This window comes from Anser brachyrhynchus (genome assembly GCF_964034855.1).
Source record: "Anser brachyrhynchus genome assembly, chromosome: 1".
Taxonomy (NCBI): Eukaryota; Metazoa; Chordata; class Aves; order Anseriformes; family Anatidae; genus Anser; species Anser brachyrhynchus.
Genome location: NC_137694.1, coordinates 202,870,545 through 202,893,346, shown reverse-complemented (window position 1 = coordinate 202,893,346; position 22,802 = coordinate 202,870,545). Strand labels below are relative to the sequence as shown.

The 22,802-nt window shown below is 40.8% G+C and overlaps 1 protein-coding gene across 8 annotated transcripts in view; it reads right to left on the bottom strand.

Annotated features, from left to right (window-relative positions):
* GRM5 (glutamate metabotropic receptor 5) overlaps positions 1-20,201 on the bottom strand; it is a 289,524-nt gene extending 269,323 nt beyond the window's left edge. For 3 of the 8 annotated variants that reach the window (XM_080567410.1, XM_080567414.1, XM_080567417.1), the window contains exons 1-2: positions 18,481-19,208; positions 10,044-10,922 (exon numbers count right to left, since the gene is read on the bottom strand). In XM_080567410.1, coding sequence (XP_080423536.1) covers positions 10,044-10,722 — 679 coding nt within the window. In that variant the 5' untranslated portion in view covers positions 10,723-10,922; positions 18,481-19,208. Of the gene's footprint in view, positions 1-10,043; positions 10,923-18,480; positions 19,209-19,957; positions 20,001-20,068 lie in introns of those variants that run through there. The other 5 variants (XM_080567412.1, XM_080567416.1, XM_080567411.1 and 2 more) reach the window with 4 other exon arrangements.
* Between the last annotated feature and the right edge of the window lie 2,601 nt (positions 20,202-22,802).

Sequence of the window (22,802 nt, the reverse complement as noted above, 5' to 3'; positions counted from 1 at the left end):
ATAAGGATTGGCTACCTTTGGCCAGTTTTCTTTATGGACATGATTGGTCCACTGCAAAAGGCTGAAATGCTACTTTCTGGGAAGACCTTGGCATTTTTTTTTTCATTTATCCATATAAATATGATGATGCCACAATACCCCACAATAAAACTTCCACCTTGTGAGTATAAATTCACTTTTTATTTCAGTTATATGTTAAAGGTTAGTCTCTACATATCTCAGTTAGGCCATGAATGTTGCAAATGTCACATGAATGCCCTGTTTTCTGTAGGCAAAAATATAGGTTCTATAGGGCCCGTGCACATATAGCAAACATTTCCTTTGGAACTTGCACCTGTATTTTAGCTGGCAGCATAATTAGGTCCCATATGGTTAATGAAATGTAACGTGTCAGTATTTTGTAGGCTGAGATTTGTCACACGGAGGTGTTGGATGTAACACCCACTCTACCAACTGTTCAAAAGTAGAAAAAACAAAATCAGTGAAAAGCTTGTATGTAAAAGAGAAATAGGAATTAGCTTTTAAGCTTTCAGTTTTTCAGATTTTGGTGTCCATTGTCTGTCTGCATTCCTAGGGGAGTTATGTCAATCAATGTACTTTTTCTCAATAACGTTTCAGAGGAAATTTATACTTGTTATCTTCTCTAAGGGCACAAACCTCTGTGGTTGGTGACAGAACATGTACGCAAACTGCATGTCCAAGGCTTTGTCTGGCCTACATTATCAGTAGTATCTAAATGTTCCTTACTCTCTTCTGGAGTATCGATACTCACAACACCTCCATTACACATTTCAAATGTGGGTGTTTGGAGCAAATGCTTCCAGGACACCCATGTGTGCCAATTCTCAACCTACAAAATACCAAACCATTACAAAGTCATTAAACAGGCCCCCTTGCAGATGGTTGCAGACAGGCCCACAGCAAGTTACAGAAGGGGCTGCAAGCATGCCCAGAATAGCTCTGATCTAGCTGGTTGTGCTGCAGCAATAGCTGATATGTTCGTCTCCTCAGCGTCATATCTTATGCTATTCTTCCCAGTGGATGGATCAGCTTGAGCACAACACTGTAATGGTGCAATGGTGCAGCCCAGTGCAACCTTGGAGTACCTGAACCATTCTCTCCATCATGTGACATTGGCACAGTCTCTGCAACTTCATCAGGGCCACGTGCATAGTCTAGGGGAGCACAGAAATGGGTATCTTACTTCCATGTAAACCATCCCAAACTCCCTGCTCCAGTAGCCACTGCACTGTCCTGCCTCCTACACCCAATACACTCAGGCCATGTTTTCTAGTGCTATAAGTTCTGGTGATTTATTTTCACTCCCACTCCTGACTGGAGCAGTCGAATGTGGCTGAAATAAGTGACAGTACTATGTTTCCAGCCCACAGGAACATGAACTAACCAAACAGCAAAGGCAGATTCACAGCACAAAGCTGAGGAGGCAATAGTCTTCCCTCTCATAGTGTAACTTAATGTGATGCACATGCCACTTCATGTGGACGGAGAGGCTTCAGCATTGCCCTGACACGGTCATAAGCAACCATGCATGACTCAGAGGCTTCTCAGCACACCACCTCCAGGGTCAGCACCATTTGTGTGTCACTCCTCCCACAGGGTGGTGCCTAAAGGCACCTTCTAGCCCTGCCTGAGCAGCCTGTGAACAGCTCACATAGCAGAAGCTGTCTGCATAAACTGTTCACTGAATACACATGAATAATGCATAGAGCTGTAATAAAGTCAGCTTGGGAGCAGGGAAAGAAAAGGACAATGTTAGCTGGGATGATTCAGACAGTTCTAGTTAACAGGCGAGAGGCCAGAGACAGAGGGAGGGGGAGGAAGGGCACACCATTAAGAAACATAAAAATGGGAAACAGAGGAGGAAAAGATAAATTGGTAAGTCTATAGGTCATGTAACCTTCACTTTTTCAATAAAACTGTATATCAGTAGGTTGTTATAACTATAAATATTGTACTCCTTGGTTGCATCTTACATAGCTTACAAAAAGAACCTTCATTCCCAGCCTGTTCCACTCATTGAATAAATCAGATTTTTATTCAAAATCCATAAGGTTGAGAACCCTGAATGCATGCTCTACCAGATGCTTCCTTTTGAGCTACTTAGACATGTTGGCATTTATGCTTTTGCATAAATGCCTTTGAATTTGTGCACTTTAGATTCAAATATTAGCAGTCAAAATCTATCCCTCCACAGAATTTCTATCTGAGTGAACAAAACCTTCAGCCCCATATCCAGTGAGACTTAAAGCATCTACATTCCCTATTGACTTCAGTAAGCGTGGAGGTGCCAAGAAAGAAGTTAAGTGTCTAAATAACCCTATGCAGTGGGCTCTCTTGGGAAAGATGCAAAACGAGAGAAAGAAAAGAGAAAAGAGAAAGAGAGCATCTGATCCAACTTCAGCATTTATTTAGACTCCTGAATTTGAGCTAGTCATCATACTTTCCCGTAAGGGAAAGAAATAGGTCAGACAAATTGCCTTTGTCTATATGCATGAAAATAAGCAAGGTAACTTCACATCCCATGGCAGTTTTGGAAGGAAAAACAAACAAACAAACAAAAAAGCAAACAAACAAACAAAACAACAACAACAACAAAACTTTATATATATAACCATGACTGGAGACATATGAGAAGCTTATATTGGAAAGATAGTATACACTCTCACATTCTCCTTTTGGGCACTTAGCCTAAACTTTCTGAAAGCTTCTGTTGACATGAGCAGGTTTTAGATTGCATATTTTTGTGTGGTAAAGATGAAAGAGAATGAAAAAGGAAGAACTGCAGACCTATGAAATGCATCCTTAACTTCTGTTCTACTCATAAAAGCAAATGAGAAGCACCTGCAAAGGTTGTCTCTGAGGCAACCAGGTGGAGAGAAATGTGGAGGGGACATGGGTTTGAGCTCTTCAGGTACAACAGATATTTGATGAATAACCCTATTTCAGTGTAATTGAGAACTAAGTTGGGTATGAAAACTTGAAATTGATGAAGATGAAGCAGAGGAATAATTTCAATTTATATTTCCCTTTTAAGGCTTCACCTGCAAATGAAAAAAATATCCTGTTTTCAACTTAATGACAAATCTGCAAATTCATCAGCTGTGATACTCATTAATTAAGAAAATGTAATTACGAAAAAACAAATGTAGAACTGCTGAAGAATATATCTAGTCTAAATGTTATTTTTTAAATGAGAATCTGGACTTTAAATGTGAACTTTAAAAGACATCTGGACTAAAACTAGATTCACCAGGTGAATTAACTTTTTAAAAAAAAGTACTCATTTTTGATAGCCTTTATTTTAGCCAGGGCGCAATCTGCTTTGAAAGGTAGTTGTGATCACATAAGGCAGAAGTTTTAGAAATATCCAAATCTGTGTGTCATATCTTATTCATGGAATTATCCACCTAAAATGGTTTGGCAATCTTATTTTGACTGGGGAGAGGTAAGAGGAAGAAAATTTAGACATAACCACGGGAAGGGGTAGGAATGGGAGGTGGTGAGCAAGGAGTTAAATGACCAGAAAAATAAAGAGGGGAAAATAACAAAAACAAAACCAAACCAAAACAAAAAAACTACCAAGGAAGGTGAGATAGTAAGCCAGATGGGCAGAAGATGGGTTATGACAAGATGGGGGCAGATAACTGTAAAAGGGAAAAATAAACCATACATGTTTATAGGCAGCCACTGCATTGGTTTGCTGATAAGGTCTGTATCAGCAGCTTGTATGCTGATGTACGGAAAAATAGTTCCCACATGACTGCAGGCTGAAGAAGTAAATGAGGTAACAATTTCACTAAAAAGGGTCAAAAAAGCAGTATATGCTCTTTAAAAAGGATCTTAACAAAGCTAGTAAGATTTAGAAAATGATCTATAAGAATAACTTAAGATCAGGAAGGACCACTTTACAGAATTGACTGGAAAACTAAAACTAAAGTTCCTTGTTTTAGCCAAAAGAAAGATTAGAACAAAAACTGCAAAGAGAACCATTGAGAACAAATGAAAATCAAGGAGTTATATGTTGGAGCATTGTGATAATGTAATTTCACATATCTTGATCAAAGTTCTCTCACTACAGTTTTGCACCTTTCTTTTCATATCTCTATTCATCTTACTAGGGAAATTTTCCTCTTTACGTGTCTAACACCACCTAGGAATTTTGTAAAAATTTATCTCAGGGGAAAAATGTTTTTAAAAAATCAAACTCTAGGTTATGGCAGATGAGAAACATTTGACTAGATCACAACAGACGGAGGAACAGATAATTTTTCTCATCTTTCCACTGTTCCTAGCAGTTAGGTTTGATTTTGGCTGTGGGATTCATTCAGTGAGCTGATTTACCAACTACCCTAGTTATTATCTTTGCAACTTATCCAGTACATATTCCTCTCCCACCAATAGCCTTTCCAGATACATCGTTTATCTGCCATTTGACAATGTAATGGATATTATATGGAGGCTTCCACATATACCGCCTGGATCAGGTATCTGGCCAGTCATAAATGCTGCCAGACAGTTCCAGAAAAAATAAATAAATAAGATAAAAATATAACCATCAATTGAAGGAAATCTTTACTGTGGTTTTCACCAGTCAGCATATTTAGAATGATGAGTTAAATCATGTTAGTTTAAAAACAAGCATATGATTTATGAAAGGCATTGTTTCAAAAATCTGTTGCCAAGGTAGATTGTAACTATTCTCTTAATAACCTTCCCAATCACTTCTCCAATGTACACACGTACTATATGTATACTTATAATACTATGTATTACAGCATGGTATGCTTCCACATCATCAGGAGCCTGCAATCACATTTTAGTAAGATGGATGTAATGTTATCCTCCATCCAGTAGCTTCCAAATTGCATTAAAGCAAAGTCTACAATTTTTGGTTTACCTCCAAGATCACTGCGTCCTGGATGATTCAAGAATCAGCTAGTCAGAACCGCCCTAGACAACAAAGTTTAAAAGATCCAGCACAGCCCTTTTGTCTTTCTTAACTTTCAGAGGAATTGCAAGCTATCTCTTGTAAATACAGGAAGTGGTCCTACACATATGGATCAATGCTCCTTAATTACACAGAAACATTCTGATTTTGAAACAATGTTGATTTAATTCCTGCACTACTAATATACAACAATAAGTTTTTGATACACAAAAATACTGGCAAGAGTTGGACATACCTCTTTTCCTTGATTATGTATGAAATTAAATTCTAGTGTTTTGTAAATTCTTTTCATACCCAGGGACTTTAAACTAAAGTTTTAAACTAAAATTAGATTTAGATTAGATGTTAGGTGAAAATTCTTTACGCAAAGGGTGATGAGGCCATGGAACATGTTGCCCAGAGAAGTTATGGATGCTCCATTCCTGGAGGTGTTCAAGGCCAGGCTGGATGGGATCCTGGACAACTTGGTCTGGTGGATGGCATCCCTGTCCATGGCAGGGGGATTGGAACTAGATGATGATCTTGTTTCCTTCCAACCCAAGCCGTTCTATGATTCTATTCTATGAAACAGTGACATTAAAACACTGGGCACCTAAACAAAAGAAGCAATGTGACCTTTTGCTGATCCAAATATCCTGGTTTTAGCTACATCCACCCTATACCATTCCTTTCAAAGTGATATTTTTTACCTCCATGGTACACCTCTTTGACCACCTTCCCTTTTCTCTCTCATGATATTTCTCCTCACAATCTTCATCCATGTTACATTCCAGAGTATAGCACTCATTTTGTATTTTCCTATCTATCAATATATTTCACCATGGATACGTCTGACAGACTGCCTGCAATATTAAAGTACTTTCAGGTTAGTCAGTCACTGTAGAAAAAAAAGTAAAAATTAACTTTATACTACTTGAGTTTTTTATCTCAATACTTCCTGCTGATTAACAGCAATTGTTCAATTTTCACAATTTTGATACTAGGAGAAATACATGAAATTGAGCAACAAAAAGCAACATCATTATAAATGATGATATTCAATCAAAAGCAAGTAAATACCTCAACAGAATATGACTGGAGCTGTATTTTTGATTTCCTATATTTTCTTTCAGGTAATGAAACATATTTTTTTTTATTTTTGCTACGAGATTAATGCTTGTGAGCATATCAAATTGTGATCAACCTGATCTCAACATTTATGTTTCAAACAGTGTCAAAGTAGCAAAAAATAGAAAATAAAATTAATTTCAAAAATAAAAATAAAATATTTTTTTTTTGCCCAAGGACAGAAATGAAACATTGCCACAGTAAAACATTCTCCAGTCTTTAGACTAGAGATTCTTCCACTTTCAGAAACAGGTTTTCAGAAATAAATTTTCATTGAAATTGAAATTTTTTGCATGGAGTAACAATGATTTTTGGTATATCTTTTCTATGTGTTTTTATATATAGGTATAAATATAAGCATATAAGGCATAAATAATATCACCAATGATTAAAAATCCAATTAATCTAATTTTGAGTCATGATATTGTGTGAAAAGCAAAGTCTCTGAATATTATATAGTTTGAATATAAAGGAAAAAAATCTAGATTCTAAAGGAAAATCTCCACATCATATAAGCACAATTTATTCCAAGCAGCAAGTTTAAGGTCAACTTGTTGCAGTTCTTTCATTCATTTCTTCATTTTATTCTCACAGACTATGACTAATTTTCATTTTGCTCTTTACTTGGTAGCAAGAGATGTAGGCAAAAATAGTCTTGTAACCAAGCACAATTGAACAAATATGAAAGGAAATGTGAGAAATAAAACTTATCTAAAGGAAAATAAAGTCCTGTTTTTGTTACACTTGCCAGGGTATGTCCTAAGAAAATGAAGGTGAATCACCTCTTTGTATGCATTTATGATAAATTTAAATGGAGGAAAACATTATTAAAAAGAAAGCACTTTGAGGACGAGTTTGATCCCATGCTTACCTGATACCTCTCTAAAGAAAATGTTAACAGAGTGGCTTATTTCTTAAGGCTGTGTTCAAAAGTAAATCACACTTCTTACATACTGGAGTGAAATTTATCCCTTGCCACCCCCAATAAATTTGGTCTATTGTGTTTCAATTGTACTTTTGTGTGGTTGTGTTTTTCCAGCATATATTACCTCTTTACTCCATTCAGAGAGGCAAAACAAATGGTTTGAAATGAAAATGAAAAGTATCTTTTAAATTATTAATTCATTCACCTCCAGGCAAATTTTATGCTCTGACTTGCAGGGACTAAACTTGTTTCTGACTAGGAAGGCCTGATCCAAATGTTACTCTAGTCAAAGGGAGCGTATTGACTTCAAATGGGCTTTCAAAGAGGTCTTCGCACCTCAATGATGGGAGAAGATAAAATTGTATACGTTTCTCTGATCTATGGGAAAGACCAGGGAATGTTTTCACATGTGACATGAGGTGAACAAACAGTCCTTTGTGCCTTGTGGCAGACAGCCAGATTCTCCCCAGTTTCTGCAACAATTTCCACTTAGTTTTGTGGTGCTAAGTGGTTAAGCAAGAAAAATCTGAGACAAAGCTCCAAGGTGCTCGAGCTGCATGGCACATCTGCATGCCAACCATAACCACCCAAAATTCAGACACAGGCCCAAATTTTCCTCTCTACTATCCTGTCCATGCACGAGTCTCCCCAGGTGTAGACAGCACATAAATGGGCTAAAAAGGATCCCCTTCTTATTGGTGGTGGTTTTTAGTTGTTGTTCTTTGCGTGGTTTTTTTTTTTTTTAATCTTTCTATTTCTGTAAGGGACAACATCTTCCATAATGTTTGGAAAGTGTCCAGAACATCAGACATCACCAAGTTTCAGATAAATACCTTGTTCAGTTTGTATTTGTCTATCCTATTATAAATACCATCTGTTCTACAGTTAGAAAACATTTGTATGGTGTTATTTGACTGAAGAACATATTCATCATCATGACCAGACCATGCAAATAGATCATAAGGTTCACAGAATCTGAGTTTAATGTTCATTCACTGAAGTCCAGAATTATACTCTCGTAAATATGGTATGAATGGTATGAGGCCTCAGGTATTAAGTTAATGGTACCACCTATCTTGTCCACTTCAATATAGGCAGAAGTAGGCACATTTTACTGACGAAATATATCATTCATCTGTTTTTATTCACATCCAGCTCCCCTGACATTTATTACATTTGTCTTATAGCAGCTATCTCCAGCTTTTATTCTTGTGTCCTTACTCCCTTCTTTCCAATGCACAGTGCGAAGTTCCTTTGCCATGAGATTAACATGCCATATGTTACCATCTGCTCCAAGTAGTGTCCATGTGAAGCGGCAAAAGTATTCTCACTCTGTGCACTCAGACCTCAATACGAGCTTGACAGTTCCCAAACTGAATACATAAGCATCCCTGCTCGATAAACAGAAGTGTAAAAGTTGTTCATAACAAAAATTAGATGAGTCATCAAAGTACTCAGAATATTCAAACTTAAACTAATGCAGCACATCACTGGCCACATTTTTGACCATGATGTTATTCAAACACATTTGTGCAATGAAGGCTGCACACTAAGCCATGCCAAAGGCATCAGCTGGCACAGAGTATTTTCATTACATGATATGGTGTATGGTGATTTGTACATTATTATATTAAACTGCTAATATATTCATGCATCCTCATAGAAAAGAGACTGAAGTTATTTACCAGTCTTATCATGATGGAAGGATGGTTACAAAAATCTACATCTAAACTTCTAAACTTTAACATGTATGTGTGTGTATATATATATAGAATTATCTCTCTACATATTTTTAGGAGGAAAATGATCTCTACATACTTGCATCAGACCAGCATCACCCCCAAAAAGGCCTTTGAATATAAAGTCTGCCAGAGAAGCATACTCTGTGTGTGGGAAGGACAATCTGCTTTCTATTGGTTGTAATAAAGCCAGCAGCATCTGCTGCTGTTCAGCAATGCTGTCACCACTACTCAATCTCTTAATAACATTTTACATTCTCCAGATCATATTCTGCATCTTCCATTTCAGGTTCATCTGTTTGAACAGAGGTGAGATCCTAAAATTCATCACAGAATGTAATTCCAGAAAACGCATTACATTGTGGTGCCATTAGAGAGGGACTGGTGAAACTTGTTCTTAAGGCAGTATGAAATTCTAGTCACTTACAGCAAGATGAAACCACTCAAGTCTGTCAATACAAGGATAATGAATTCAGGCAATCTTTTCCATTTCTTTTCCCTCATACTCTTCTGAGCACTAGGCAAAAAGCTTAAGCTCTATCTCAAATTAATAAAAAGAGGGAAGCAATATAGCACATAGTTCTGATTTTCTGGACTCCTGATGGTGTGTGAAGAAGATGCAAGGAGACTTCCCTTGCTCGCTTCCAAAACCAATGACCAGATGCAGAGCAAGAAGTGGCTAAGTGGCTGCAATACTCCATAGGGTACTATAAAAAGGACAGAAATAGTACTGATCTCAAGAAGCCGGGACAACTTGCATTCAGATATTTGCCAGAACCTCAGGTCTTCTGTTATTTGTGCTTCTGTGGCTCAGATACTAATCAGGAAATATTCTGGTTCAGCTACAGTTTCAAATGGTGATTTAGCTCTCTTCTGCACTAGAAAGACCAGACACTTTCTCATTACACATTGATACCAGTGTAGTTAAAATGATTATTCCACATAAGTATACTGATTGATAGATTAAGAAAAATAAATAAATGCCAACTACATTAATTTAAGGTCACTTACAAAACTCCAGAGTAAGTATGTTTAATAACAAGTGGCCTTATAGACCACACAGTCCTGTATTTCAAACTGTTTTCAGTGGTTATCAATGGGATGCTACTTCACCCTAGGGAATGTGAAATCACTATTAACTGAAATAAAAGTCTATGTGGTTGACAACAGTCTTGGGGAAAAAAATAAAATATCAAACTGTCATCATCTAGCTATTTGATCACATCAGAGTAGTTCAAAGGCATTCATATATTAAAATAATAATAATAATAATAATAAAATAATGACAACAACCACCTCTTACCTTCAGTATGTACAGCAGAAACATAGGTCCAGTTATAGCGCTTGACAATGTCCACCATAGCCCGTGCTTGCTGTGCATCAGATGGCACAACTCTCATAAAATACTTGAACAGAGTTTTGTCACTTAGGTCCATGCTTGTAGCAGAATAAGCAATCTGAGGTATATTGAAAAGCTGCAACAAGTTCTGTACCTGGATAGCAACTGAGCTAGAGCCAGGGCCAATGACACCAACGATAGGTTTCTTGGAGCGGAAAGATGATGAAGATCCATCCACACATCGCACCATCCCTTCCTCTTCTTCTGATGAAATAAGAGAGTCCCTTATAAACTCAATGCTCTGCTCCAGAGCCACAGCAGAATGCCAGCAAGAGTCCCTAATTTCACATCCTAGTGTGATATTTGGCAAAAGTGTGGGGTCCAAATTAATTCTGTCAAGGGTATGTAGCATTGCCTCCACTCTCTGAATGCCATACTGCTCTCTTACCTCTCCACATTTCCTTTCATGAACCTTGTCAACTGTTGGTTGATGGTGGACAGAGAACAGAGCTCCAATGATAATATCACCAGGCATGTGTGCAACCACCCTTCTTTCATTGGCCTGTGCAGAAACCAAAAGCCCGACGTTTCCACAGACATCTTCCTTCAATAACAGGATTGCAAGGAACAGCAAAAGGATCATTTTAGGAAATGGTTTAGGCTGGTAGAGACAACATGGTGGAGCAAAACCGGAGAGCTGGTGAAAAGCAGTTAAATCTTTTAGATAAAAGGAGCAGAATGCTGATGATTAACCAGGAGTTTGCATGTATTCTCTAAGGAGTCACCATCATCTTCAGGTGGACAGCTATGCAGAGCTGTGCATGTGATCATAATCCTCATAACCTTCAAAAATGAATAAATAAGAGAAAGAGCTTTAAAATTAGCAATAAAGTCAGCTTTGTAATCTGTTCTAAAGTTGTACTTATTCCTGCAGCTCTCAATGACTGTAATACATTTCTTTCCACCATTTTCAAGTTGGAAAACTTTGTTATACTTCAGTGTTTCACAGTCTTAGGCTTGTACTTCTGCTGTTATAAATCAGTGTCTCTCTCTTTGACACTCTTGTTTAAAAACTCGTTTGTGAAACATTTTCACAAGCACAAAAGACAGACAAGTATTACATTCCAAAGAAAAAATGCTACCACACCTAACGCATGTCTTTGAAAACAGCCCTCTTTATTTACAGGTGTTTATTATCCCACAAATGCATACGTCACACTAATGTACCTTGGGCCATGTTATCAACTACAGCACTAGGAAACTTCTACTGTTAAATAAAGCCTTTCCTGAAATATGTTAAGAAAAGAAGAATATGTCTCTTCCAATCTGAAAATGTGTTTTTTTGCTGTTGTTGCTGTTGTTTTTTGTCAGCCTCAACATGAAACCAATGATCTTTTAAAATAAGTTAAGATTAAGAAAACTGATGTCTTCATTAATATTTGTGTTTGTTTCTGCAGTGAATGTTTCAGCAGAGGAACAACAGATCCTTTCCAATTCTAAAACAGCAAATCAGAGTAAAATCTTTTTCACTGATTTTAAATCAGCAAAAAATTGTGATTAATAGAACTTGAAAATGTACTTGAAAATGTTCTGTACGTAGCAGTGGATTTACAATAGTCTGCTTCTCATTTTACATGTAGTGCTTAAACAATAGTTTGACCAGGTCTTGATCACTGACCACATTAAAGTATTGTCTGTTGCTCTACTCCTACCAGTGGATCCAGTGGCAGTACAGAAGGTTGAGCACACTCTTAAATCTTGGAAGATGCTGAGCTAGTTAGTGAACTGCATGCCCAGTCTCATTATTGGGGGAAAAAAAAAAAAAAAAAGCTGCAAAATCCTGGGACAGAGCCTCATCTCAGTTTTACTCACATAAATCTTTCTAATGTAATAAAAAAGAATATAGGAGTTTTGATACATTTCAGATCCACTAGTCATTTATAATCCATTAACATAACTCTGACAGTGCTCAGATGTTGCAAAATGAAAGAAACCCTTTGCCATGGGAAATCTGCTGCTGCTTCTTCCGAGGTTCAAAATCTGGCAGGAGTTTAATCTTGAATTTACCACTTGCAGCTAGATCATTCAATACAGTACCACAATGAAAATCTTCCTGATTCTAAAGATGAGAAAGTGAAATCTAAAAACATTTTCCTGATTGAGGTTAGCCTTGTTTAGTTGTTATTTTACCTTGACATCTATAGATTATAAAATATTTACACAGAGGGCAGCATGCAATAGTTTCAGTGAGTATTCCTAAATGAAATCCAAATCTTTAAAAACATTGCATAGAAATGGTCTTGTAATATTAATTGCAATATTAGTAAGTTCATGTAATATTAATTTCTAGAAATAAAAAGTGATAATAATGAAATAGGGTTAAGAAAACTGTAGAATGCTTCAACGTTTTTTTTTGTTTGTTTGTTTGTGAAGAGCTGGCTTATCAATACTGCAACCCCTTGCCACTGTGGAATAACAGCAGTTCAATTCAGGTTAATTAGTCTCTAATTACAGAATGTAACTACTGCTTATGTATTCCAGTTGTTTGTTCTGTGGTTCTGAAGACAACACTGCATAATTTGTAAACAGTCTAAAGGATGAATGACAGGGCTTATCTTTGTACAATATCATAGCTATTAAATTCCTATACCTCCAAGTAATTTAATGTTTTATCACTTTATTAAAATCTTTTAAATATTTATTAACTTATTAGCATTTTAACAGACGTAGTACTCTGCTATTTAAAACATGGATGCTTAATTTTCTGAGCTCTTCAAATTAAAGCTACATGTACAGAGCACGACTATATTGAGATCAAAAGTTAGCCCTGCCTCAGACTGTAACCGGATATACAATTAGATGTCTTTTTATAACCTAGCTGCCTATGCAGCTGCATATGCACAAATAGAGAGAGACTGGGTGGGGTGGAGTGAGCTTATGACTCAAAAAGAATCCAGCCCTCATCCACCATTTTAATTCTACAGCACACATTCCAAGAATTCTGGTCAGGTTTACTAATACTGTCCTTGGACTTATATCTTTAGGTTAAACAATTTCTATACAGGGTATACGGGAAAGAGAGGGCAGGGACATTTTTATCATCTTCACTCCAAAGAATAGCTGTTTGCTCTTCTCTGTCCACTGTTGTATCTATCAGTATAAAACTACAGGATAAAGAATGAAGTAAAGCTGAAGGTCTCTTTTATAATTCTAGTTCAACAATAACAGCAGATATCAGGGCTAAGGGGTTCCTAGGGCCCAAGAGCAAGTCTGAAAAGCAAAAAAATCCTTCCACTCCATGGCATCTAAGGGAAAAGAAGGGGACAGATGCTGACTGGAGTTGCTCCAGTATTAATGAACTGTCTTCTCATACCCTGCTGTACTACACTGAAATTCAATTTACTTGAGATTTTCAATGTTGTTACTAATTGCACCAAGCAAACTACTTATGTTACGTAGTATTAGGCTTAGGACTCCAAAGTATCTGAAGTCAATGTCTTCTGTGGGCTTTCATGTTGCGGTGAAACAACCTGGAATTGATACAGACATGGTTAAGTGAGCCTACTAAATTACTATGGATTTGCATTTGTATAATAGAGATCTGGTTCTGTGGTCTTACTCTTGCTCTCATAATCCTAAAAATCACAGAATGGCTGAGGTGGGAAGGAACCTCTGGAGGTCATCTGGTCCATCTAACCTCATGAAAGCAAGTTCAGCTGAAGCAGGTTAATCAGAGTCATGCCCATTCAGGTTTTGAATACCTCCAAGGTTGGAGGCTCCCCAGTTTTTCTGGGCAGCCAGTGTCTGAGCACACTGAAAATAAGGAGGGTTTTTTTGTTTGTTTGTTTGTTTTCTTCTTATATTTAAACAGAATTTCCTGTATTTCAGTTTGTGCCCATTGCCTGTCATTCTTCCCTAGATATGACTGGATACGCCAGAGGTGCCACAAGGGCAGTTAGGTAACGTATTGCATTCTAGGACAAAAGATGGCTGAGCAGTGAGTTAATAGACTAAGCACACAAATTACATTTCCTGGAGAACTCCTCCATTCCTCCCTGAAAAGAGGATGGCCAAGGGATCTATCTGTTCAAATGTACAATTGTACTGCTATCTTATTCCCAGAGAATCACATACAAGTCATTCCACATTTTGATTTCCATTCTTTCCTCCTCCTGGAAGCTTATTATTACAAGCAGTATGATTACTAAAACAAAATGAAGTAAAAACTTCGGAAGCTTAAATATAATTCCTATGTTAAATATTAGGGAGTTAAAAGGAGTTTCCTTAAACCTTAAAGGGAGTTTCGCATGCTATAGACTTCAGATTGAGAACAGTGGTGTCAATAGCATCATAGACAGAGAACTCTTAAACACATGCATAAAGTAGTAGAAATTGTTTCCCAATTAATGATTTACCTGCATTTACTTGTTTTAATTGGTGGACAAGCAAATCAACATGCACAGCATTTAGGGTCAAACTTATTTTTCACACTATTCAGCATCAAGGGAGTTACTATTAATTTACTGAAGGACAGACAAAATGGAATCAGGCACTTAATTACTGGTGTATCAAGATTCCTATCACATTTCAGCTATGGATCTAGCTATAAACTATTCTTGAAGTCACATGCTATAACAATAGCTGACAGACACTTGAGTCTCAGCACTTTGCTGCACTAGCTTCACACTTGGAACAACTATGGAAATGTTAAGGTGAAAACATAATTCTGCCTATCTGGTCTTTGTGTACTCTTGCTCTAGCTGAAAATTTAAGGGCTACTCAGGTGACTGAAGACACAGATATGATGAAGCATTCAACACATTCCTCTAACCTTTGCTCTCCCTGGCAGGAAAAACTTTACGCCAGCCTCTGTCAGGAGAAATTCTCCGCTGTTCCTTTAGGGCAGACTTCCAGCTAATTCATGTTGAGGTTTAACCAAGTAGAAAATGAGCATCTGTAATATTCCATGAAAGATCATCTAATTCTTAAAATGATTTACTTCAACCTCAAATGCAAGTCCATTTATAAATACAGTCTGAACAGACCAAAACAAATAAAAGAGCCCTAATATCTAACTGTGTTAATTAAAACTTGATAAAAAATCCCACAGCAGTTCACAGAGGGCTAATTTCCACTATGTACGTGCCTGAAAGTTTATACATGGGGCACATCTGACTTTTCATAAGGTCTTCTACTACAGCAGGTGGAACTGTTTAAACCTTAAGAATGAAACCCTTTCCTGTGACTTACATTATTATAGCAGCGCCCACTAGTGACCCCAGAGTGAAGGACCTGTCTTTTTTACAGTGAATTCTTTTGGCTGTGTGGTTTCTATAGGTAAAATACAAACTCAGCAAAGGGAGGTTTTGACTTCAGGTATTTTGTATCAAGAAAAAGAGAAGGAGCAAAAGAGCAATACTTTCTTTCAGGTTTCTTATTGATTACATTTTTGTAAGCTTATAATCTGTAGTTCAGAGTCTCTAAATCTTCAGGTAGATATAAATAATAAAAATAAAATTCCAGATTATTGAACCACAGAACAGTGCTGTGATGAAATGAGAACTCAGGGCCCAATCCAGGAAAGCACTTGGAAATATGCTCCATGCTAAACACATGAAGAATGCTGCTGATTAATCATCTGTTAAAAAATACCTAAGTTTAACGTCTCTTTAAAGGATTTTCCCAATCAGAAAAATCACAAAAAATTATGGTCCCAAAATCCATTGATTTGCAGTGACAGATTTACTTATAGGCTATGTATATATAGCCTACAACCATGTACCTGACAATGAAAGGCTTTCCAGGCATTCATTTACAGCACACAATGCAATTAATTCTGTGCCATCAGATATGAGATAATAAATGTCAATATAGGCATAGATATGAATCAAATCAATCTATCCCAAGGAACTAAACCAGGTTTCATCATCATAGAAGACAAAGCAGGCAGCAACTGAATTACTGGTCCAGCGTCAGCCCTGCCACTTTTCTTGCAGTGAAGATCTTTGGGAGACAGAAGATGGAACAACCTTAGAAAAGTGATTATATAAGTAGAAAGACCTCTCAGCTCTTCTCAACAGGGAACAATGTGAGCAAACAGTGTACATTTAGGATGCTAAGCTTTTGCTCAATTCTTCTGACTATTGGCATTGCAAACACTAAGCATTGGGTTCAAACTATTCTGACAACCTTGTTCCCTATGCTATAGAAAGGTTCAAATTGCAGAAGGTCCCATACACATTACTCAGAGGTAATTTTATTTGTTCACACAAAACCTGATGCACTCTAATAGTCTTTAGTTGCAAAACATGAATATGAACACACTGGTATGTTTTGAGACTGCAACTGCCACTCAACTTTTCCATTCACTAAAAAAAAAATAAATAAATAAAAAATCAGCTCCATGAATTCCAGCAGGTTTTGGATCAAGCCCTTTGACAAAAGAAACAGCCTTATACAACAGGAGAGACTATGAAACAGTTTTCAGCAATTCCACTTAGATATAGAAGGAAACTAAGCAGCACAGAAGATTTCTAACCATTTGGTCTGAGCAGCCACAGAAAATAGCAGACTAGTGGGCAGATCTCATGCATGCCTTCATAGATAATAAACATAGAAGGCTATAATTATCAGCAAGATCCTTAGCAATCCCAGGAAGTTCTTCCCCATATTCTCACATGCACACACAATTTCTGGTTAATGAAACTTTTTTTTTTTTTTCTAATGTGTAGGTGCTTAACATCACAGCAAAACTTGCGATGATCCCTGCAATTCTGCTAAATATACTACTTCTTACTGCTATACCATATGACACAGAAACTAATAGCTCTGGTGTGATTTCAGCTGTAATCCTAGACATTATAATAATTAGCAAAACTGTATGATCTGGAGGAAGTGATCAAGGAAAAGCAATAGCAATTCCAAAAGACATAAGAACATCTGTCTTCTAGCAAGTCACAACAAGAGTATCACTGGAGCGGCATTCCAGTACTACCACTATATAAAACAAACAAACAAAAAGACAACGATACACTGGCTGGCAAATAAAACAACAAAGAACCTATATAGAGACACAATAAATATTCTCTGATCAGTTGAAATAGTGATTAACGCTGGCGTCCCTGATCACATAGCATAAATATTAGCATGTAGTTAAAGTCTTTGAGAATGCGTAAAATGTTAGTGTGTGATAGAGATGTTTAGGAATACCGTGATGATAATAATAATAAAGATATAGAGAATGAAAAGAACCCAGCAGTTAAGTTCATTATACACTTTCTCATTTTAGGATTGCTTAAAGTGATGTATTTTCAAAGCAGTCCTCTGACACTGCTTTCAAGCTGGTCCTCCCGCTTTGTCCTTAGGACTAGCAGAAACAAAACGCTCGGTCGCCCCTCAACTCCCAGCCACCCCTGCCTACCAGAAAGCCCTGGTCGAGGGGGAGTGAGGTCGAATGGCAGTGGCACGACGGGAGAGAAGGAGCCCCGGGGTGCGGGGCAGCGCTGCTGCGGGCTGCGGGCACCCGGCGAGGCGGGCGCCTGCCCCGGCTCTGTCCATGGTGCTGAGCAGCACCAGCACCAGCGCTCACCTCGCCGGAGGTTTTTTTTTTGGGAAAGGGGTTAAAAAAAATAATCTGAAAATCAACCAGTGGTTAAAAATGCCACGGTGGTCACTGTTGTTTTTCAGAACCACTTTTTGTTATAAATGCATTGGGTGCTCAGAGCTGGGTCGGAGAGGAAACTATTGGACAAGGTTAACTCCCGGAATAGCTACCTGCGTTGCTACAACTGTGTGGCTGGACATGCACACGTATATGTGTGCATGCACACCGGTTCTTAGGTCTCTGTCTCCCCAGTGGTGTCACACTCAGTCCTTAATGAATCATTTTTGCACACAGAGGCATTAGCTCCCATTATTAAATGAGGAGCAGACGGGAGTTGCCGAGCAGAGCCAAAGTGATTTGTCCCAAGGTCACACAGAAAAGTCCACGGATGTGCTCAGCCTGGCTGTCTCCGAAAAACAAATACATCCCATTTCCATTCTCCCCTTCTGGCAAGGCAAATCCCCACCGGTGAATGGAAGGGATATACCACATGCATCACCAAGCCCAGGTATTGCAGCACCCCCATCTCCTTCTGCCCCACATACACCGCACTCCTCGGGAGGGGTCAGTGCCCACTGCCCTCCAGTGCCCCAACCTCCAGGTGCCTCAGCAGCCTCTGGAGGTGTGCCCCACAGGCTGCTTTGCTTGCCCCTCAATAGCCTTGCTTGTCCTCCGGCAACCAGGGCACGGAGCAATAGCAGGAAGGAGGGAGGGAGGGGAAAGAGTTCCTCCTGCATCCACAGGGTTTCTGTCCGCAACCGGGGGTTCACAAATCCCTTCTCCACCCCGCAGCATTACCTTGTCGGTGGGAGCAATCGTTCCTTCCTACGGTGGCGGCAAAGCAGTCCTTTCGGTGGCAGCAATCAAGACGGGTAGAGGTAGGCACCTCCTATTTTCAGCCACGGCAGAGATAGCATTCCTCGCAACAGATCTGCTGGAGCTGAATAATCCTCAAATGCCTCTGCAAAGATCACCAGCAGGTGAGCCCCACTCGGCTAGCATTGTCACTCCTCCAGCTATGGGCACATCCTGTTTTCTTCTGATCACAGGCAAACGCTGAGCACCGCGAATCCTTCCCCCGCGCATGCATGCACACACACACACGCCATGCAACACGCTGCTCGCTCAGCATCGCCCAAGTCTCATTTGCAAGAGGCGTGAATGGTCCCTGGATTTAAGGGGGGAGGAGGGGGAGCGAGAGGCGTGAGGAGGAGGAGGAATAAACAAACAAACAATGAAACAACAGATGGGGCTTTGCTCTCTGCCACCACAGCCTTGGTCAGCCGAAATACTTGCTGCGTCTTGACCCACCGGCTTAAACACCTCATCCCCTCTTTGCTTCTAGACGGCAGCAACCTCTGCATTTATAAGGGGTTAGTCCTGCCTTTTGCCCCGCAGGGAGATCCCTCCAGGTGCTCGGAAGGTTGCAAAGTCCCCCCATAAAGCGGACACCTCCCTGCCGCACCCCTCCTTTCCTGCCAGGCGTTCGGCTCCGAACACCATTACCAAAAAAAAAAAAAAAAAAGGGCGAGACCTTCTTCGGGAGGGTCTGTTTTAAACCGAGTCGAGGGGAAGAGCTCACCCCTGCAGTCTCGGCGGGGTTTTAGGGAATTCACTCCGCCAAAGTTTTGCCTCCCCTCGGGAACCGCGCTACACGGTGGCTCCTGCACCTGCGGGGCTGGGGGGGCGGAGGGGGGCAGGGGGCTCGCAGGGAGAGAGCCGGGCTCCAGAGCAACTTTTTAGTGCCACCAAGTGGCACAGATCCCTCTAGGAAAGCCAGCAGCCTGCCAGTCCTGGGCTCTGCCTGCTGCTCCTTGGCAAGGGGAGAACGGGGGTTGCGAGAGCAGCGACCCCCTCCACACCCAGCCACGTCCAGGGCTACCAAGCACAAAGGAAGAGCTACCTGCCACTGGAAGGGCAAGCTGCCCTCTCCCTCCCTTGCCTTGGCTGCAGGGCGACAGCACCGGGCTCGGCGAGACGAGGAGCGGTGCCCCGGCCAAGGGCAGCCGGGGCTGCCAGCCCTGCCGGAGGGATGCGCCCCCCGCTCCTCTCCCCATCCCCGGACTGCCCCCGCTCGTCCCCACAGCAGAAGCCACTTGCACCCATCTTGTCCAGCTCCTCTTCCTCCCCCCCCCCCCGGCCCCCCCCCACCCGGAGCCCCCTCGGGCTCCCTGGACCCCCGGGCTCTGCCGTTCCCTGCCGGCCCCCTGCCTCCGCAGCCAGCATCCCTGGGACCGTTCCTGCAGCCGCATGGGTGGGTTTCCTCGTCGCCTACCTTCTGCCCCTGAGCTCGGCGCCCTCCATCCCTTCTGCTTCCCCACCTCCTCCCAAAAAAACCCTCAGCACCTCCCTGCCCTGCTTAACTACGAGCTCCCCACACATGCACCTTTCCTCGGTTAGCCCTTCCCTCCCTGAGCCGGCTGAGGCTTTACCTTCCCTTCCAGCATCCCTGCATCCTCCCAAAGCTTCCTCCCTCCCTCTCTCCTCCTCCTCACGTCTTAGCCCTACACTCCCCGGCTCCTGCTCTCATTCACACTCAGCCGTCCCGCTCCTCTCCCACCGGCTGCACCACGCTGCCCGGGGTGAGCAGGGACCCCCGGCACAGGGTCGGGCACGATGGTTTTGGGGGGATTTGGGGTGTGTGGGTATGGGTGTGGGTGTGGGAGGGGTCCTAGGTGGCCTGAGCCCTGACAAACTCATCACCTCCCAGCACTCCCGCAGCAGCAGCGGCAAATGGCAACAAACCATCACAACACAACGCTGGACAGAGATCATCTCTTAATTCAAAGTTATTCTTAGTAAATAAATAAATAAAAGTAAAATAAATAAATAATAAAGCAAAATGCCATTTAAGTAAGAGCTGATCTGGCATTTAAAAGGCTGCTGGGTCCGACCATTTATGAGGCTGTATTTGCAGGGGAGGATTAGCTCGTGCATCCATTTTCGAGAATTAACAGCCATTCTCTGCCGCTGCACCACAGCTTGGCACTCCCTGCTGGTTCCCCCCTCTTTGGGTTGCTGCTTAAAATATAATCTTTATTTATTTATTTATTTTTTAATGAATACTGAATGACCTAAATCCTGGCTGCTACTTGACATGGCTCCCCCAGGGTGACTGCAAGCTGCACCTCTGCCCAGCTGGGGTAACTTTGATAAAGTTGTTGGGGAGCAGGGGAAGAGGGATCGTCTTGCTATGGCTCCATCTATGCTCCTAATCTTCTGTGATCTCTTTACTGCTGTCTCTCTAACACCAGATTCCCAGCTTGACTGGTCATTTCATCCCAAGGGGTGAAGGATAGGAATCCCATTTATGCTTACCAGGTGCGGTGCCTGGCCTCTTTCTCCTTCACATCCTCCTTCAATCCCAGCCTGGGACTGGCTGGGAGCCCATCAGCCAGCACCTGCTTCATATTTTCCCCCAGCTTTCCTGGCTCCTGCTGCCACTGACACCCTGGCAGCAGCCAGTCCTTAAAGCAGAGGGCAGTGTGAGCATGTGTGTGTGTGGCTCCAGCCGTTTGTTCCCCCTACTCAGCTCCCAGGGACTTTGGGGGATTGTCTCTTGAAGGTATGGGGGTACGTTAGATGAGAGGGGAGAGCTCACTAGTTACAAGGGCTTCCCATTCCTGCTAGTGCCCTGGTCAGGTGATGAAGAAGGAGCATCCTTCTTCCTCATCCCCACACCCATGCTGTTCTCAGATATCGTCTTCCCACCCAAAAGAGCATAAGCTGTGAAAGTAATGGAAACTCAGCAGTTTCAGTCTGGAGACAGATTAAAATACGGGCCAGATACCTATAGAGAAGGGGCAGATAACTATAAAGAAGGCACAGATCAGAAAAAGGAGGGGAAGGATGGGTCTGTAGAAGGGGAAGGGGAGCAAAGTGGAATTCCAGTGCACAGCATTCCTGGAAAGAAGCAGTGTTGGGGATCTGCAGAAAGGGGAGATGCTGTTGCTCAGCTGGACTGTCACAGCAGTTCTTGGTCTCCCAGGGACCGTGTGTGTGATGAAGGAGTCAGAAAGCAGCCACCTCTCATTGCTAATGGAGACACCCATCTGGCTGGGACGATGGTGGGTGGCCGCAGCAGGTGAGGGAGAGGATCCCCACACGAGCAGAACACACAGATTCACATGGATGCAGCGACACTGGATGCAAAGCAGCTCCCACACACATATCCCCAAGGACTCCCCGTGAGTCAGAGCCCAGAGTCAGAGTTCACTGTGCCAGATGTTTGGAGCAGCTGGATCAAGGATTAAAAGAGGCAAACAGAATGGATGGGGGTGGCCATGGCACTTATATTCTTAATGCCTCACACTGACCTTTTAAATGGGTTCCCTATAAATACGAATATACAAGGCTTTTTCCCTTTGCTCTCTTCCTTCCCATCCTCCCTTCCCTTCATTATCAACCATCTTGCAGAACCCATAAAAGTAGTCATTGTCTTTTCGACTGATGGTAGATTAGTTTTTCCCTACCAGGAATTTTTTCCTTCTTATTCTGACACTATTTTAAAAGTAAATAAAATGAAAGCTTCCTGTGCCACTTTGTAACATCATCAGTAAAAAATAAGCATATCAGTACCTGGATGAGGAGATATAATGACTACATTTTCTGAGCCCACTACTAGTAACATTCATTATTTCTGCAGCAGTAGCATCTATAGACACTAACACATTAGGCAAATCTGCACATGCTCTGAAACTGCACTCTGAGGAGCTCGTCCATACAGAAAATCATAGGGGTAAAAAAAGTATAAAGTCTCCAGGTATGATCAGTATCTTCAAAGAGCATTCTAACCACTCTAGGACTAAAAACAATGAGGCTGAAGGACTACTAATTTGAATTCTCTTCAGTTTCAGAATTAATAAACCTGTGGGACACTGGTGGCACAAAGAGTGTGGACAAGAATGTGAGATTGTGAAGATGAGCCAGATGTTGCTTTTTTACAAAGTTGTCTGTAATACAAGCATAAGCATAATAAGAATACGATTTTATTTATATATGTATAACCTAATCAAAACAACACTATTTACTCCCTACTAGAAAAGGAGGTGAAGATGGAGCAAGGTGGGAATCTATCGATCTAGCACACTTATAGTTTCTGACATAATTAAAATCAAGAT